The sequence below is a fragment of the Malus sylvestris genome, chromosome 12 (genome assembly GCF_916048215.2).
Source record: "Malus sylvestris chromosome 12, drMalSylv7.2, whole genome shotgun sequence".
NCBI classification, from domain to species: Eukaryota; Viridiplantae; Streptophyta; class Magnoliopsida; order Rosales; family Rosaceae; genus Malus; species Malus sylvestris.
The window spans coordinates 114,371-135,144 of NC_062271.1; the positions used below are offsets into that span (position 1 = coordinate 114,371).

The 20,774-nt window shown below is 34.8% G+C and overlaps 1 protein-coding gene across 3 annotated transcripts in view; it reads right to left on the reverse strand.

Annotated features, from left to right (window-relative positions):
- Positions 1–17,866, reverse strand: part of LOC126593136 (uncharacterized) — an 85,196-nt gene extending 67,330 nt beyond the window's left edge. For 2 of the 3 annotated variants that reach the window (XM_050259035.1, XM_050259033.1), the window contains exon 1: positions 17,619–17,866. In XM_050259035.1, the coding sequence (XP_050114992.1) occupies positions 17,619–17,622 (4 nt within the window). In that variant the 5' untranslated portion in view covers positions 17,623–17,866. Of the gene's footprint in view, positions 1–10,555; positions 10,958–11,047; positions 11,131–11,197; positions 11,248–12,699; positions 12,807–13,062; positions 13,179–14,600; positions 14,669–14,826; positions 14,943–17,618 lie in introns of those variants that run through there. The other variant, XM_050259037.1, reaches the window with a different exon arrangement.
- Between the last annotated feature and the right edge of the window lie 2,908 nt (positions 17,867–20,774).

Genomic DNA, 20,774 nt, shown 5'->3' on the forward strand with positions numbered 1-20,774 from the left:
TCATGGTATCCAAAAAAAGCTTCAACTCTAAAGCTTCACCTACAAAGCTTCAACACAAAAGCCTCACCAACAAAAGCTTCATCAATGGAGGACAACTACAAATTCTCAAAAGCTTTACACTATCTTGATCAAGATAGTGTGAAGCAAAATCAATTCATGGTACCCAACAAAAGCTTCAACTCCAAAGATTCACCTACAAAACTTCAACTCCAAAGCTTCACCTACAAAAGCTTCAACACAAAAGCTTCACCCACAAAAACTTCACCAATAAAAGCTTCATCAATGGAGGACAACTACAAATTCTCAAAAGCTTCACACTATCTTGATCATGATAGTGTGAAGCAAAATCAATTCATGGTACCCAACAAAAGCTTCAACTCCAAAGCTTCACCTACAAAGCTTCAACTCCAAAGCTTCACCTACAAAAGCTTAACCCACAAAACTTCACCCACAAAAGCTTCACCTACAAAAATTCAACACAAAATCTTCACCTACAAAAGTTTCACACTATCTTGATCAAGATAGTGTGAAGCAAAATCAATTCATGGTGCCCAACAAGGCTTGACCTACAAAAGCTTCACCCACAAAAGCTTGACCCATAAAAGCTTGACCCATAAAAGCTTCACCTACAAAAGCTTGACCTACAAAAGCTTGACCTACAAAAGCTTCACCCACAAAAGATTCACCTACAAAACTTCAACACAAAAGCTTCACACTATCTTGATCAAGATAGTGTGAAGCAAAATCAATTCATGATGCCCAACAAAGCTTCAACCTCAAAGCTTCACCTACAAAGCTTCAACACTAAAGCTTCACCTACAAAGCTTTAATATATATATATATATATATATATATATATATATATATATTTTTTTTTTTTTTTTTTTTTTTTTTTTTGAAAATTCAAAAATTAAAAAATTCGGAAATTCAAAAATTAAAAAATTCGAAAATTCGAAGAAAAAAAAATTGCCTAGGCCTCCTCTTCTTTGGGCCTAACAACTTTCATAAAAATATATATGAAGGAGTTTTGGGCTACCACTTAGAAAGGAAATGCCTCATTCGTCAACTCCCTCGACCGGAGACTTGGGGGACTCCTACCATATGCTACTGCACCTTGATACTCAGAAGTCTCACGACCACTCAGTGACTTGGATTTTTCAAGTCTCCAAACGAGAAGTTTTCCTCACTCGGAAAATTAAGGGAGCACTACCTCAACGTACATGCTTCACTCACAAAGCTTCAACATACAAGCTTCAACAAAAGGAAAAATTCAAAGAACTTAGTGAAGAAGGTCTTAGTGTATTTAACACAATACGTTGAAATGAAGCAAATCTTGTTTATTGATATCTCCGATAAGTTACAAATATGTACATATACATGAATCAAAATAAACAAACAAGAGGGAGCCTTCACAAAGGTTGCTCAGGAGAAGTCTCAGCAGTTGGCAGAGCCCCAGAAAGATGAGGCACCAAAGGGTGATGATTCGGAGCCTCAGTACTAAGCAGAACCCCAGAAGGAGAAGGCACCGAAGGTTGATCATTTGGAGCTTCATTACGCGGTACAGCCCAGAAGACGAAGGCAATAAATGCCTTTGGAACAAACCCACAAACCTCTGATAATCAAGTAAAATCTGATCATCAAATTCCTGCAGCTAGTCGATCTTCTTCTTCATGTTTGTAACATAGTCATGTGCGAGCCTGTGCAACTGTTTATTCTCATGCTTGAGTCTTCTGATCTCCTGTTTGAGACTTATCACTTCAGTCGCCAATGATTCAACTTGGCGAGTTCGAACAAATAGGCGTTGGGCCATACTAGACACAGAACCTGCACACTGAAGCCAGAGATTCCTTAACAGCCAACTCATCAGACCGTTTGGAATGTAGTCTGTTATCTTTGGGAGTGAGAATGTTCCTGGCCACCACCGCAGCGGTCATATCATTCTTCATCACAAAGTCCCTAACTGTAAGAGGACTAGTAAGAGATAAGAAGGATGAGCACCATATGTTGTCTTGAGAAGGCATGGCTACCTCTTCACCAAAATTTAAGTCAAAACGACGGTCGGATGGGCCAGACATTCTCAAAAATGATGAAGGAGAAATGAGGTGCAATAAATCTCTGAAGTAAGGGGAAAATTCCTACAAGCAATAACTCTCTGAATGTACTTCTTGCACACAATTGGTGCCCTTATAAAAGAAAGAGCAACAGGACCGTTGGTTCAAAAATCGAAGAGGCACCACTCTTCGGATTTTGAAGAGGCACCACTTTCCACACGCAACATCAGCTCATCGGGTACCACAGATAACTTTGCCAAAGATCTCTGACAAAGTTTAGACACATAAATTTTGAAGATCCAGCTACCCTACTATTACCCACAAAGGTAAAAGAACAGCACCACTGCTTGATAACTAGAAAGTCCCAATATGTGTCAACTTCCGTTCTCTGTGGCAAGACGGACTGGCAAAAATGCCTAACCTTTACTCACATTCGAGAAAACATTCCCAACAAGATTGCTTGCTCAAAAATCGAAGAGGCACCACTCTCCGAATGTCGAGAGCCAGACTCCCAACAGGATTACTTTCTCAAAAATCGAAGAGACACTGCTCTCCGAATCTCAAGAGTCAGACTCCTAACATGATTGCTTTCTAAAAAATCGAAAAGGCACCGCTTTCTGAATCTAGAGAGTCAGATCCCCGACAGGATTGCTTGTTCGAAAACTGAAGAGGCACCACTCTCCAAACTTCGAGAGCCAGATTTCCTTGGACAAAGCTTGTCTGTAATCTTCACACGCAACATCAGTTTTCCAGATACCGCATACCATTTTTTCAAAGCGCTCTGACAAAGTTAAAACATGTGAAGCTTGCAGCTCCCACTACATTGCTATGACCAAGAAGGGTAAAATAATAGCATTATTACTTGTTCAAAAATCGAAGAGGTACCGCCCTCTAAATCTCGAGAGCAAGACTCCCAATAGGATTACTTTCTCAAAAAATTGAAGAGGCACTGCTCTCCGAATCTCAAGAGCCATACTCCTAACAGGATTGCTTTCTCAAAAATCGAACAGGCACTGTTCTCCGAATCTCGAGAGCCAGATCCCCGACAGGATTGCTTGTTCGAAAATCGAATAGGCATCGCTCTCTGAACTTCGAGAGCCAGATTTCCTTGGATAAAGCTTGTCTACAATCTTCACACGCAACATCAGCTTTCCAGATACCACATACCACTTTTTCAAAGTGCTCTGACAAAGTTAAAACACGTGAAGCTTGCAGCTCCCACTACATTGCTACGACCAAGAAGGGTAAAGGAATAGCATTACTACTTGTTGTTAGGGAGACTCCTATATATGTTGACATCTATCCTCTACGGACAGGCAGACATGCAAAAATGCTCAACCCTTCCTCATATCTAAGAGGGCACTCCCAACGAAGCCTCTCGAGATACTCAGCTTTCTTCCCCCTCCCCCAATAATACCTATGCAAATCAGCCACACCAGAGCAAGAGTATCTCATATCATCAGGGTCAAAAGCAAGAGTATCCCATATCATGCTTTTTACCTGTCTTTTCCTTTGCCCTTGTTCTTACCTGCAAGACAAAGAGAAAGAGAGCAATCAGTCAGCACTTGGAATCTAGCTTCCAGTCAGGAACTGACTGCCTGAAACCCCTTGCCTGATTACTTACCTGGCATTGCTCTCGAGTACTCATCTTCAACATCTTATGCTTCCAGAAAAGATATCACATCTGCCTGAGGAACAGATATGGCAAGTGAGAAGGATACAATGAAGCATGTGGAGACAAGCGCAACGGAACATGTGCCAATTCATCTATTACTTTGTCAACAGCAAAAGTATCCCATATCATTAAGGTCGAATGCACTCTTGATTTGATGGACTTGTTTTGACCCTCAACTTCTTGAGTTGGCCTTATACTCTAGATGAAACCAAAAAACCCTCCAGCCTAGTTCAAGAATAAGCCTATGGAAAGTTACTTCTTCAAAAGCAAAAGTATCTCATATCATCTCTTCTCCATTTGCTTCTCCTTATCCTTGTTGCTGTTTACGACATAAGGAGAATGAGAACAATCAACCGGAAGCCGAAGTCGAACCTCCGATCCAGGTTGCTTGCTTGGAAGTTTGATTGCTTACCTTGTCTGTTACCTCTTTCGGCAAATCTCCTAGCTCGGTGACTTGGGGGACTCCTACTATAGGGTTTTGTATCGCACTTGACCAAGCCCGAAACTATAAGTAAGCTTCAAGTGAAATTGATACATTACCTTGTGCATCTTCATCGGTTAAAGATACCACCCCTGGATGGAGGAAAAATACTTCCAGAGAAGATGCCACAGCTATGTATGAGACAGATAAGTCAAGTGAAAATGATACCACACTTCGGTACTTAGAAGTTTCGTGATTACTCAATGGCTTGGATCTTGCAAGTCCCCAACCAAGGAGCTTCCCTCACTCGGGAACTTAGGGGAGCACTGTTTGTACCATACTTGACCAATCCCGAAACTACTGAGCACCGGTCAATGTTATACCATCAATGACCCAGAAGAGTTTCCCTCCAACCAGGAGGCCAATTACAGCGAGACATGTGTCGACATCAGAAGCCAATCATAGCGCGACACGTGTCAACATCAGAAGTCAATCACAACACAACACGTATCAATGTCAGAATGAAACTAGAAACTCTCTTCTATAAATAGAGATCATTCTCTCACAATATTTCCTAATGTCATTTGTACTAAATCATTCACTAGTACTCACTAAAGGAGAGCTTGAACCTATGTACTTGTGTAAACCCTTCACAATTAATGAGAACTCCTCTACTCCGTGGACGTAGCCAATCGAGGTGAACCACGTACATCTTGTGTTTGCTTCCCTGTCCATATCCGTTTACTTACTTATCCGCACTAGTGACCGGAGCAATCTAGCGAAGGTCACAAACTTAACACTTTCTGTTGTACCAAAGTTCTCGCTGATTTTGTGCATCAACAACTTATATTTCTTTTTGTATATTTGCTTACGCTTATTTTTCTTATGGTAACCATTCTTCTTTGGATGCTTTTGCCATTCATTCCAAATATTTTCACCTATTCGTCCTTTTATTTTTGTCAGATAAGTATCTAATAAATTAATATCACTAATTTTACTTGTTCTTCCTAAATATTTAAAGAAATCTGTGGTATACTCAGCTATATACTGTAAATCACAAATATGTAATTGTTCTAAATTTTTAATTGCTCTTATTTGTTCTTGTTCGCTTTTGCCATCTAACATATTATGATCTAAAAACTCTTGTTTAATCAAAGTAACAAAACCATCAATATTAAAATGTGTTTTAGCTGCCTAATGCTGTTCTGGATTTTGGACTTTCCATGACTGGAAATAATAAAAAACTAAACCATCCAAAGTATGCTCAAAGTAATATAACATATTTTATGAATTACTAAAATCTAACATTAATGCTGCATGTACGCAGCCTTTTTCCCATCTCTTTATCATTCTTTCCCAATCTTGTGGATCTACATTATCTAAATTTAATATATTACCAGCTATATTAATTTGTTCTAACCCTCTCAAATATGGAATCCTATTTTTTCTAGGTGGTTTTATCATACTTTCTTCTATGTAATCTACTTTTACTTTTTCATTATATTGTTCATTTGTTGGTCTCAAAAATTGTTGATTGGTTGTACTTGCGTGTCTTGGATTTTGTACTCCTGATGTACTACTTTCTTCTGCTGGATTACATTATGCTTTCAATTCTAATAAATTATTATATTCTTTTAATCCTAAAATATGTTCTACTCCTATTTCTAAGATTAATTTTTTCATCTCTTCGTCTGAAATTCTATGTAGTCCTAAATCATATGTCTTATATATTTCCAAATATTGTTCTTCATCTAAATTATCAATATCTTCTATAAGCTTATCTACAATATGATCAAAATTTTGCTCAACTAAATTAATATCTAAATTATCAAAAGTCATGTATACTCTCATTTTCGATCCTACTCCCATCCTCTTCTATTTTTTCTAGTTGCCTATAATTACTAAACCTAATTGTTGCTTGACCTGTACTAGTTTCATATATTTGTACTTTATCTGGTTGTCTAGTTGTTGCTACTTATAAATTGGGCAATGTCCACTGAGTTCTTTCTAAAAAGCTATTATCTACAGGTTTTTCTTTTATCATATTTACATGTTTACTACAAAGTGTTTGAACTAAATTTTGAAACTCTAAATTAAACTTATGATTATATCTATCAAACACTTTACCAATATACGTTAAGCTAATACAAAATTTTTTATATTCTCCTTTCATATTATAATTTTTTGTTCTTATGCTTACTTTAATATATTTACTAAATTCATTAATTGTCATAACATAATTTGGAATACAACCTATGACTGCTAAGTTTGAACTTAAGTCTACTTTAGTTATTACTATTGCTGCTTGTTGGTGATTATCTCATCTATCATCGTATATGTATATTGATGCTTTTGTGCCTGCTTGTGCTCTGGTTAATCCTGCTATTCCAATTAATATTGATCCTATATGAATCTGACTAAAATGTGATTTTCTTAAATGAGTAATTGTTTCTTTACTAATTAAATTAAGTGTGACTTCTTTATCAATACAGCTAACTTCATGTTGACTGATGATACTTACAATTCTACTTCTGTTTTCAAATAAACCTAATTGATACAAATTATATTTATTTTTCTGTGTTCTCTCAAAACCTCTTCTAATAAATTCTTGTGCTGCTTATTTATTAGGATAAATATCTTCAGTTCTAACTATTTCTTTTCCTTTTTTCCTAAAAAGTTATATTTTCTATTATCAAAAGGATTTAGCTTAGGTCTTCTAATATTATTATTTGCACTTAAAGTTAAATTTTCTAATTTATCTAGCAAAGATGGTGGAAGTGATGAAGATGCGTTATGTAAGACTTGGTTTATTTCTGCTATTTGTTCTTCAACTTGATCTAATTTTTCAGCCAAACTTAAAACTAATTGAATAATTAAATTATTTTGCCTAATGGGAATATTACTACTGGATACTTGTGTTGAAAAATCTGTTAAACCTACTGGTTCTTTATCTAACTTACTAATTTCTTTCAAAGTTTGGATATATTTTTTGCTAGTTGTTTCATTAAACTAATAATTTATCTATTTTATTATGCAACTTATCTATTTGTTCACTTAACTCTTTTTGCACTAATTGAATTTTTTGAATTTCTAATTTTAATTGCTCAACTATTTCTAGTGATCTAAGTTCTACTTGCTTCAGCTTACTATCTATGAGGTCAACAAGCTCTTTTATCTCTCTTTTGCTAGGAAATCTTTGAATATTTTTATTATTATCTTCTAACTGAGATGTAATATAGTCTAAATTTTTTCTAATTATTTTTATGGAATTTTTCTGAAAATGCTCTAACAACTGGTTTAACAAATGATTATACTTATTATTTTCTAATTTTATATTTTCTGTTTGACTAATAATAAGATCTACAATACTATTGGCTTGTGAATTTTCTTCATTATGCAAAATATGATTATGTTTTCTCAATGAAAAATAACAAACTAAACTATTTTGGTCTAAGGCTATTTTTCTTTTTTGAGGTTCACTAATTTCTAAATTAAAATAATCTATCATAAACTACAATCTACTTTTCTCTAAAGTTATTGCTAACTGGTTTCTTAGAAACTCTCTTTCTTCTCTCAAGGTCTCTAAAACTTGATCTGTTGCTCTTTTTGCTTCTAAAACTTTATGATATACTTCTGTGTTATTATATTTACTAATAAATGAAGAATGTTCAAGATAATCAAGATAAAACTTTTGCTTCTTCAAGGTCCTGCTTATTCTTTTGGATATATATGCTAATATTCTCTTTATGCTATTTATAGTTGGGTGTCTGGGACAATAAATACCTGGTGGTTGTCGTTGACAAGGTCTACAAGGGCAATAATAGATATTGTTCATACAAAATAAACAAGTGTGATATTAGTTGTATCAATGACTTCCGTCCTCAAGGTACTTTACTATTATAATTATACTATTAAAAAGCTAAACTTGGCTCTAATACCAAATTCGCAACGCAGGCCCGGTTAAATAGTTGGATGACCATTATAACAACTTGACATAAAACCTTACACATGGAACTCGACATGTTTCAGCATGACGGCCACTCACAGTACAAGTATAAGGCCTTAAAGGCTGAACTCAGAGGTACCTTGGTTAATATCCAGTTATTTGTATGGCAAGCATTCAACTATAATAGAGTGCTCGAACAAAGTATGATCGTCAGTTTAGCAGGTTAATAATATAACTATAATAGTGTTTCCCTATTTTGGACTAGAAGTCTAATTAAACAAGCACACTAGAGAAAGAAAAGAAAGCTTACTTAAGACTTGGAGATTGCTTGAATATGTACACTTGAACTTTTATTGATATATAGAATGTTTACAAAGAAAAGTGTTTACAAAGAAATGTTTGCAAAGGATGTTAGGAAGATTTTGGATGCTTGAGTGTATGAGGATTGAAGGATGGTGTGTGTATGGTGTGTCTCGGCTGTGTTGAGATATTAAGGTGTATCTGTATGGGAGGAAAAGCTCTGTTATATACAAAACCAAATTCCTAAACAACAAACAACTTTTTTAAATAGTGCATTGTTTCTGAAATTGCTGATCTTGTTTTTGCATCTGCCAAACTTGTCTTTTCCTTTTGCTTTTTAATGAAGGCCATGTGAATTCATGTGAAATTTTCTGCATATTGTCTTGGTTGCTGCATGTTTTGTCTCGTTATTCAATTGTGTCTGAAGGCTTTCAAAGGCAACCTTGATATTTTCAAAATTGAATGTCCTTATGGTTAAACGAAACTTTTTTAGGGTGTTTTGGATAGTTTTCCCAAAAAAGAATCTCTTGGTATAACGGTGTTTCTCTTATTCCTTCCAAGTGCTTTGCACCACGTTTTTTCCGAATTCATATATTCAATGTTTTATTGTGTACTTTTTACTAATGTAGTCTAGATTCATGAACAGTTATGTGTCATTTTGCAAGGAGAGAAACTTATTTGTAAATTAATAGCTTAAGAAATATTTTTATTTTTTAATCAAAATAAATGTAACCAATAAGAAATAAGCACGTTAAATTTAAGTAATAATTCAATCATTAATAACCACATCATCATTTGGTTTAAAATTTTGGTCTGTCTTACATTACCTTGAGATAAATGACCAAGTGCCAACAAATGGAACATGTCATAAAAAGAGGACAAAAAATTTTGAGTGCAAAAGATTTGATCCCCAAAAGAACGCACATTTTTGTCTCCAAGTTATTATGGTCGTCCTCCCAGAATTATTCCCAAATTGGCACATAATTAATAACGGTAACAAAAAATAATAGATAATGCTAGGAGGGAAATTTGGAAAAATAACCAAAATTTGAACACTATATAGAATTATAGCCACCTTTTTAAATTTATGATATGTATAACCAAAAGTTGATATGAAAATACTAATATTCCTTAATGATTAAGAATTTTTTAAAAACAAATTCAAAGCCTCACCTCAACAACCTGACAATTCCTGCCCTTCCAAAAAACTCAGCCAATTTCTGATTATTAACATCAAAAGCTAAATTTCCAACAAATACCTTGGCCTCCTCCTGTGGCTCGACATTCGAATCGTCCTCTCTCTCTCTCTCTCTCTCTCAAAGACCCATTTTCCTCGTTGCCGTCGTTCCGTCAATGGTGAGCATGTTGTCCTCTCCACCCCAATCCAAGGTCTGGGCTATGAAGGCGATGGAGGAGAAGCGGGTTTTGCACCTGAGGGATAGCTCCTTTGTTTTCCACACTCTAAAGTTCACTTAATTTTTTTCTTGACAGATTATATTCACACAACCCAAATTACTTGTCCCACATTCTTTTATTTTTTAAATACTTTTTAGATATTCTACACACCACTAACACTTGATAAAAAAATATTAAAAAATTAAAAAGATGTGAGGGAAGTAATTTGGGGTGTGTAAATATAATCTCTATTATTATTTCCCTTCTGTAGACCAGAAAATCACTCAAATCCCACGCTTCTTCCGAACTCGGCAACCAAGATTCAAATATGCATAAGGAGTTTCAGTCAAATGAGGAGACCTTCAGTCAATTGAACTACATTCGTTTCACCCAAGAACCCACATTCATCCAACTCTTTCCTTCTATTTTTTGGACAAAATTTTGTGTTGAAAAACAAGAACAATCAAGTGTGAAGGAAAACATTGAAGATCGAGAAGCGTAGAGTAGCAAAATCATTTGGGTTTTGAGTCTCTTTGGATTTGTTTTGTTAAAAGTTATAGTCATCAAGGGTATATTAGTAATTTTATATCAAATTGTGATTATAATTATCATTAATTTTAAAAGTTGGCTATAATTGTATATGGAATTCAATTTTTGGTTATTTTTTCAAATTTCCCATGCTAGGAAAACCAAATTTCCCATGCTAGGAAAACCACATTTACATATAAAATTTTGTAAACCAAATGATATGAATGTTAATAACTGAATTATTACTTAAATGTTAATTAACATGTTTATTTATTACCAGTAATACATTATTTGATTTGTAAATTTAGTTTAAAATTTTAATCCCCTATCATTATCCATAAATAAAAATAGAACTCAAGTCGTGCTCATTGGTCCAATAAAATACAGGAGCTACAAAACTGGGATGCTACACGTTACACTCAACCAACTATTCCACAAAATTGCATCATCGTTATTATGGTCCGCAAAGTTTCGGGTGGCAGCCGGAATAGTTTAAAAAATTCCATCAAGTTCAGGTGCATCATCTCTAGTGTGGTTTTGGAACATAGCCATCGACAGCAAAGTTTCGGGTGGCAGCTGGAATTGCTAAACGAATTCCATCAAGTTCAGGTTTTGCAATGACTTGACAACCCAAGCGAGACCTACAACACAGAAACATAATTTTGACATGACCACACACACAAAAAAAAAAGAAAAGAAAAAAATTACAATAATTCTAGAAGAAAACCTACGTTTCAGTGAGTCCAAAGGCCAAGTCCAACATATCATTTTCCTCATCAGTTGGGTCTTCTAATTTGCTGTAATAGTCCACGTCCTACATTATTATTCTATAGTTAGCTCCTCGTACTTTATGCAACTTTCTTAAAACATATAAAACATACCATCACAATCACATGACATGTTGAACAGGCAAGTGAACCTTCACACGCTCCTGATATGAGATAAGAAACAGAATATTAGATTCAGCAAATATGATTAAAGAATTATTTGACAGGGTAGTGACTGTCGTTGTTACCAAGTCTGATCCATTTTAAGAAGGGGATGTTTGCACAAATACCACTTGAACTATTAGAGGTGTCTGTCCTAAACTCTCTACTTTGTGTGAATGTACTGCCTCCAACCTAACTCCATCCAAATATTTGTTCAATAAATTTAAGAGCACCCTATAATTTTCTTCAGGCACCCACTCAACAAAATTTTGTTCAAAAATTCCAATATTACCCTTGTATTAGAAAACCCAAAAGAATAATAAAAACCTCAATGATTAAATAATAAAGGAGTGGGATGTGGAGGGGAAGTGTGCGCTGAGGATGAGAAAGGTCGGAGTTGAACAGTGGGTACATGGCTTAAGAGCTTTCCACTAAACTCCACCCACCAAAAGTTCTCCCCACATATCCCTTATAACTTTTTTTTCAGTGTGAAAATAGCAAAATGACTTGTTGCTTGAAAAAGTTCTGCTTCGACCACCACCCTTCAAGGAATCTCACCCACCCCATTACCACCCTATGTCATTCAATCACAAGTAGGTGAAGGAGGTAATGGAACTGTCTACAATGCCCGGCTAGACAATGGCCAAGTAATTTCTATTAAACGAGCAAATAATGAAGACTCTAAAAAGGCAGGCTTGAAATTGAACTTGGATAACCTTCCTTCAACAAATTCAAATTTACAGGCCTCAAGCTGAAACCCGAGTTTACCCAAGTGTTCAAACAGGCATTAAAAGTCTACTATTTGAAACTCAGACATAGTTTAGACTTTAGAGTATAGGGGTAATTATGGGACAATTGCTGGGTTTTCTTAGAAGTAATGAAATTTGAATTAGAAAGTGGGGTGTACTTAGAATGGCGGGTGAACTCAGATGATCATGGAGTTTAAAAAGAAAACTTCTTTAATTTCTTTATTTTTTAATTTGTTTTTTCTTTGTTCATGAATTCTTTCAGCTTTTTAATTTGTTTTTCTTCTAATTAATATAGAGGACATTTAACGAATTGTCCTCAGAGTAGTTCATGAGAGTGGCACCAGGACTTGATTTAGCAGCATATGGATGGCGACCAACCTAGGTGGTAGATTTGCACCAAAAATGAAGTTTAGATATTTGTTGCCAATTTTTTTTCAAGGTGGTAACTGCACACGCCACTGCTAGTCTAGGTGGTACTTGTGCAAATTCCCCTTTCAGGAAATATGCAGTCTGAAGCAATCAAAAATTATTTTCCAAACTGATTTGACAAACACCTATCAGTCCTATCAGTAGAGAGACGCATGAAAATTATGAAACCTGAAACAAATGATGCGGTAGAACGACCATCTAGGGGACGACAGTAATTAATGGAGCAGATTTGGGTTTAAGGTGAAAAAGACTATTAAATAAGTATCAGAACCTTGCCTTCAAGTTCTATATCATTTTCGTGGGCAGCTTCAAGCATAGACATTCCAGTAGGAACCTTGATATGTTTTTCCTCTCCATCCTTATCAACAAATGTCACAGATATCCTGCAAATAGTTCATCTGTGTGTGAAGAAACAACATAATAATCTTACTGCAGATCTCACTCAAAGGAAAATTAGGGCCATGAGGTGAAGATAAACCACTGCAACAAATTTCGCACAAAAAAATGCGGAGATATATGGTTAAATCATGCATGCAATTTCATTTGACTTTGTTCTCCTCCTATTATGCTGCTTCTCAGACTCGCATCTTCTATCATTATTACTAATTATAATTTTTGAACCAACCTCAAAGAACTTACTTTTCTTTCTGCTCAATCCCTTCATTCGAAGAATGGCTGGCACTACTGGTAGAAAAAAGACGATGCTTCTCAAAGATGGTTCCTCGCAACAAATTAGTTTCAGATTGTTGATCAAACTGTTCATAAGACAAGGAAACCACAAATATAATCTAAATGAGAATAAAAACACGAACGCATATGCAAGCAGATTCTAAATAAATACATAAATTTAAAACTACTCAGAACTTCATAATAATCATCCTTCAAATATATTTACAAGTCCCAACTTCTTCATAAAATACTTAAAATACTACAAACAATTTGAAGGACATATATGCCTTCACTTAGACAGTTCTGACAATTCCCAAACTGCTTGCCAAATGTATATTATTAAACTGGTTTTGTTTTATCTCCATTCTTCGTAAATGCTGACCTAAGTTTAGTGTTAGAAGAAAACATGACTGCTTCACTCCTTTGATAAGACCATACTACAAATAAGACCTATTGCATGTTTACTTACTAGAATGAGAATGCAAGATATGTGTATCATTCCTATTCTTGACATATCCTGCATTTTCTAACACACAAGGAATTAAAAAGTAAGTGGGTCCCACTTTGAAATTATGTATTCAATACCCAATTTTAACCAGGTATCCTTACCAAGGGGGGCTTGTTTATCCCCTATCTGGACAATTGGATATCCTTCCCATACTATTCTCTTATCGTTCTCATACCTTAAAAGGTAAGTAAACAAGCCCCTAAATTGGAATGAATGTGGTCCATTTCATCTTCAACACTCCCAAGGCATGACATCCAGCTATCCTAGATATACAAGAATAACTCATTCCATACCATATAACAAAGAATAATGTGCACTTTGACATTAAGCAGAAAAGAATGAACATAGGTAGTAGTTAATTCAACTTGGGCTTCTCAAATGTCAGAGTGAAAGTAATGGTTCTAATATAGCACCACCAAGTAATGGCTTCTCAAATGAACATAGGTAGTAGTTAATTCAACTTGGGCTTCTCAAATGTCAGAGTGAAAGTAATGGTTCTAATATAGCACCACCAAGAAATGCAAGAAGAAATCATATAGGCCCTGTTTGTTTCACCTTCTTGGGTAGGAATGGACTTGCCAATCACACATGACCCCCCCCCCCCCCCAACCATCCTACACCGTTATCCCAACCCTCCAGTCTGAGATAGTCCGGTGTAACAAATGCACCCATATGGTTAACGGCTCTCCTTTCCTACCCAATAATTCTCATAGGACTAGACCTTGCAGATCATACCAATTAGTACAAGTACCCCATTATTTGAAGATGAAAGTGGTCACTAGAAAAATAAGATCCAGATCAATTCATTGGTGGAAATTCATTAATGATTTCTTTGATTGCTTGGTTTCTTCTGCCCATCATGAGTACAGACTACAGATAAACATAAAAATTAAGCATACAGGATGATTACTGCTAAAAAAAAAAGGTTTCACCAATAGCTGTTCAAGTGAAGTGATCACTCATAGGATATTAATTTATATTGGAGGTAATGGTAACTGACCAGAGGTTGCAAGTAATGTCTGTAAGAATTACTAGTATCTCCTGCTCTGGTTATAGACACAGATTTGCCTGCAGTTTGCAAAAGAACCATGATATTGGGAAACGTTTTGAGAATGATCACAGAATAACATCAAAGTGAGTAGAAAATACTTTAGAAAAAACAGTTTGGCTTTTAACAAGGTGAGCTTCAAACAGGGATTAGCTAAATAAAACATTTTAGTACATACCTCTTGAGAGCTGTTTCAGTATCAAAACTCCAATTCTTGATACTTGAGAAGCAAACATAATCGTCAGACCTCTTGGTAAACCCTAATTCCACCAAAGCAAGTTGAGGAACTTTAATCTGGAAAAACAAAAGGAGAGATTCAAATTCTGATTTTTCATTTTTATCAAATGAAAACTTTATTGTCAAATTATCTCCAGACTTAGAAGTATTCAAGTTCCAGGCAGGAAGAAAAGAGGATGTCCGCATTTTAAGAGAAGTGTAAAATCTTCCCCCAACTACACTACCCCTGCAATATAGTTCAATAGTTCTAACCGGCCATCACTTTAGGTTTTCAAGGATCATCCTCTGCAAAGGATCAGCCTTAACTGAAATTGTTTATTAAATCACTAAGCAAGTTGAGATTTGGCTAATTTTTTGCAAGGCTATTTGTCAAAGGAGGACCTAAAAAGCTGATGATTTCAAATTATTGGACTGGGAAGTCCACACTCTTCATATTTTTGGACATCATCACCTGAACCTTGTTAATTGAAGTTGGGAAACTGCAATTGCTATTTACAATTCATAGTTTCACCAGGCTCCAAAAACCAAAGGTAACTAATCAAACAAAAAATCAAATTAATAAATTAATAACATTCAGAGCCTAGGGATGAACATGAAACTTCTTTACTGTTATTTCTAGTGGTAGCCACAGCCATGAAAGCAATGAGAGAAGTGAAAAATTCTGCGAATCCATGAGAAAACAAAGACCTAACCAAATTGAAATTGAAATTCCCAGTAATGGATCCACTGGGACGAGGAGGAATTTGAGTAATTGAAATAAACAGACTCAAATTTGTGTTGTGCAACTTGTATTTCTCTTATTCACATGCAATATTTGCATCGTCTCCAGAGCCAGAAGCATCCTCATCCACAAAATTCATTTGTGCACTAGGACCAAAAGAGATGCTTCAACACTAAATCATATTAACAACTGAAAAGTTCTGATTTGAACTTTATTGTTTCCAGAATGACCAAAAACTCAAAAAGCCCATAATCATTCCAATTCTATGCTAAAAGAATATAACTTGTTTAGATATTAAAGCAGCGACCACATACAGATTTGATACACATCCGTAGACAGAGTAGGAAATGGATCAAAGTTCCACCCATCATCAACTTCTTCACAAAGTACAATATAACATATCACTTTGATGAAGGATGAAACCACGAAACATTGATAGGCAAAACAACAACATATCTCAAACACCAACCGAAGACCAACCTTCAACTGAGTACTAACGACCAGATACACAGAATTTCTACAGTCAAATCTTTCTTTTTGGACAATGGACAGCCAGGGTACCCTATATATAATACTGAATTCTTTTTTCTTTCAATCTTCTTCCACATTCATACCAATTTACACTTGTGGACCCACTCGGAAGGAATGACTTCAAAGTTCAAATATAGGGATTCGGTTAATAATAAAGGAGATGCAGATTTAACTGATTCCTGGTATATAGTTACATCAAATCCATTTGAAATGTATTCTATCCATAATCCTTTCTTTAATATTACTACATCCTATTGACACCTAGTCTTCATAAGTTTCATTCGTATTTTTCCCATAAGACTTAACTTCCAAATAATGGTATCTTGCAAACACAAACAGAGATCATGTAAGAGCACTTTGCAAAGTAACAGATTGACTGTCATTGTTATATAAGTTATATTTTTAGGTAAGCTAGGGAGACTAAATTTGTACACCAAATTTTGTAAACTAAATGACATGGAAGTTGATGAGTGGATTATTACGTAAGTGTTGATTAACGTGCTTATTTCTTATTCGTGACATACCTTTTAGTTTGCAAATTTAGTCTACAAATTTGGTCTCTCTAGATATTTTTAGGTTCAAATTGTATTATCACGAAACAACATCCAATAGAACTGTGATTCTATATTTACCGCTCTCACATTTTAAATTTAATTTAGCAGAAATTAAAATCTTACTCATTCACACAATGCCCATTTATTCTATCTTCCATCTAGAAAGTGAGCTACTTAGTAATTTTTCAAACCATCAGTTAATACACTCTCCAACAATACATGAAGAATCAGCATTACATGTGGTTTTTGAGGTAAAAGTGTTCCAAGATTGAAGGTTTAATGCAACAGAAAGTTGAACGAACAATAACACAAGGTAAACCTTTTACTCCATGAGTATGTCCTATGCGAAGAATTCAAAGTTAGCAAAATCATTACCATGTTATGGGTTGTTTGGTGCCCCAAATTACATTGATTACTCTTAGAATTGATTTTGCTTTCTCAGTCACTGTGTTGTGTAAAATCATTACCATTACTGCAAAGTTGAATATTTATGTTTTTCCCTATCCGATTTAAGGTTTATATAGCATGTTGGATGACCTGGTAAAGAAACAATTACAAACATGCAAGTTAGGTTGACATTCCTAACACAGTGCTGCACATGATATGAATATGATTCATTAATTCTCAAATACATTAAGTCATTAACAGCTAAGTGAAGAAAGATTAAAATATAATCACACCAAAAGAGGGTATTTACCACATACAGTCCATTGCATCTACTCAGATCGCACAAAAAGTTCATATATACACACAAAGATTTCAAATTCAAAAATCTTAACGATATTCACACCAAAAATAAAAAATTAAAAGCCTTATGGATTTCAAATTCAAAAATCTTAACGATATTCACACCAAAAATAAAAAATAAAAAGCCTTAACGATATAGCTGTTGGAAAAGCAAATCAATTTTTTCTTTTAAAATCTTACCCATAAAACCAAAGGCTGTGAAATTATTATCCTCTGGAGCCTGGAGCAGGGAGGAAAATCAGTTTGGTGACTGAGAGAGGTAGCACAGAATTTATGTAGCACCAGCGCAACGAGGAAGATGAACAAGCAAGGGAGGCTTCGATGCCAAAATCTATAGTAAGAAAAGGTTGAAAAAACAGTTATGGCCCTTCGGGGAACCGAAGCGTTTACCTGGGTCCGAAAAGCTGCACATCTGTTGGTGAAGAAGACTGGAGATTACTAGGCTGTGTTTTAGGATGGACATGGGCCCATCACGGCCCAATATGAAGGAAATGGGCAAAAAGAATTTTTATTTATGCATGTGGTTTTAAGAATCGGATCGAACCATATATTCGATCCATAGTTTGAGCGATAAATACTGAACTGGATCGTGCCCGAAAATCGTATCAAATGCGAATTCTTCATGTAATGTTGGAGAGTGTAATAATGTTGATTCTTCAGTTCGATTCACGGTTTCAGACTAGTGTCTCTCTTTTCTCAATAGCCAACTTTCAATAAAAATAACTAAGTCAAAAATAATTTTTGTAACCACACATCTATCAAGCAATAACCTCGAGTTAATCACACAAAACCCCATCACATTTGAAACATTACATAAACCACCCCTCAAGTTTTAATTTACTTTCATATAACCCGTCCAGTCAAAATTTGGCTTATAAATTTACTAATTTACCTTTATCAATTACTTGAAACTAATACAGAAAAAGTTTATAATTATAAAAAATTAAAATTCATTAAACACTTTAAATAAAAAGACGAATTCGAACCACATTATTACTAGCTCATTGTGAAGCTACGTCACCCTCTCTCCGTAGTGTAGACAATATTATTTGTTAAAAAAAAGACAAGACAAAGACCATGTGGACAAAAATAAATTCGGAAAAAATGAAGTTCATCTTCTTTTTTCCCTCCCACCCAATCGAGCAACCACAGTGGCGAAGCCAGACTTTTCAGTGAGGAGGGGCCTCTCACAAAGGGTTTTTTTTTTTTTTTTTTTAAAGTATAGTATTTCCAAATCTACTAAACATCATGTTAATTATATATATTAAAAGTAATCAAATGTCCAACATAACATGCATAGATAATAAATAAAACTAATGAAAAAAACTTGAAAACTTTGAGTTTTAACGATAAGGACAAAATAAAGGGTAAAGTGAATAGTACCAGGATTGACAAAATGTGGTTTTTCGTTAAAGTGAACAGTACCGAGAGTTTTTCATTAAAGTTCCCATAATAATATTACATATTCACAAAAATTATAATAGAGAACTAAAGAAATTTAAAACTTATTTGTTGAATACAGTTTGAATTTGGGATGACAATTAAAATGTATGAGATTTCAACAAGAAAAAAGGGAAAAGCTCTGGAACCTGACAACACTGTTAAGGAGTTTATAATGAAAATTGAACGATTAACGATTTCTATTCAAAGAAAGGCGAAATATTGCTTTGATTTAAATGATATTAATTTGTGTTAGGGAAATAAGTAAAATACTAAAGTTAATTGTGAGATGAACTGCTGTAGTTATGTTTGAAGCTTTTGGAAAGCAGGACTTCAACTCTTCAAGCAAAAGAAACACGCATAATTCCCTAATATATATAAGTCAAGATGGGCCCAGGCACTCCCTGGTCCCTTACTCCCTCCGCTAGTGAGCAACCACCTCCATCTCCATCTACTTTGATATATATAATGGCTAGCAGCCGTTGGTTTCAAACATTTAGCCCGACTCGGGGCTAGCTGGCTGTGTTGGGCCAGCCGGTTGGCCCTTTTCTCCTTTTTTGGCCTGATGAGGCCCACGAGCCCTTTAGCCTAGCCCTCGGTTAGAGACAATTTTCGTGTCATTTTGAGCTTTTTTCGGCCCTATGGCCCTCTGACTGGATCGATTGGAGATGGCCTTAGGTTTCGGGTTTGAGATGTTACTTTTTTTTAACAAATAATATTACATGGTGGGAAGTAGGCTAAGTTTCACACTTGCCTAGTAATAATCTGATTCAAATTTTCCTTTGACGATCATTAAACCTAAGATCTCCCACTTACAAGTGAAGAAGAATACCACTAGATTGAGATGTTACCAAAAGTTTTGAACAAACGATAGTATTCACACTAAGGGGGTAGGAGAGTGGGCTAAGCCTTACAATCAGCTTGCCAGAATAATGTGGTTTAACTTCTCCCTTGCAAGAATTGAACCTAAGACCTTTTACTTACAAGTAAAGAGGAATACCACTAAACCGTAGTACTAAGTAGCATATTACCAAAAGTTTTATAATGCATGGGGGTGCGACTGCGAATTTAAGAACTTTATTTTCTTTTCTCCCTCGTGGAAACGATATATTTACATTATATAGAGGACAAATAAATTAAACATAGGCGTGGGGGTGTGCAAAAGGTGCAATGACACAATATCTAGAATTTTTTAGGGGCTCCAAAAAATTTTATCTTCTTATATATTAGGTATAAGTATAAATTTTCTAATAAAAAACTTTTTAATTGAGAAGAAAAATTATCATCATATGATTTTATCTATATTATTATATTACAATTGATTAAGTAGAGCTTATACTTAATATATTAATTTTCCCTTTTTTTCTAGCAATAAAAAACCTTGTGTATTACCTTCTTCCAAAAAAAAAACTAACTTGTGTATTACTTTTTTCACAAACATAAACGTATTTTCATATCTCTTTTTCAGTCATATTCCATGTTTTCATGGATGAACCCTAAATCATGATTTCATGGCATTTGAAGAATTTTTTCAATTAGTAAGAGTGAGATTGTGACATCCCATCCCGAAATTTAATGTATTTTATTCCCGGTACCAATGAAATTCCTAAAATATCCTTGAGATGCCACATGAGCCTTCCATGTGGACCTCAATTTTTCCTTCACTTTTCCACTTTTATTTTACTATTTCCAAACAGTACTCATTAGATTTGAGCCCTAGATTCTTAAATAATGATTTTAGCCTAACATTTTTTTTTGGTAACTTTTTGAAAATGAAATTTATGTAGATTATCCTAATTTATTTTTATGAAAAAATTTAATCTAAAGATATTTAAATTCCGATAAGTAATAATCATACAAATACATAGGTATTTATAAAGTTTTACATTAAATTTG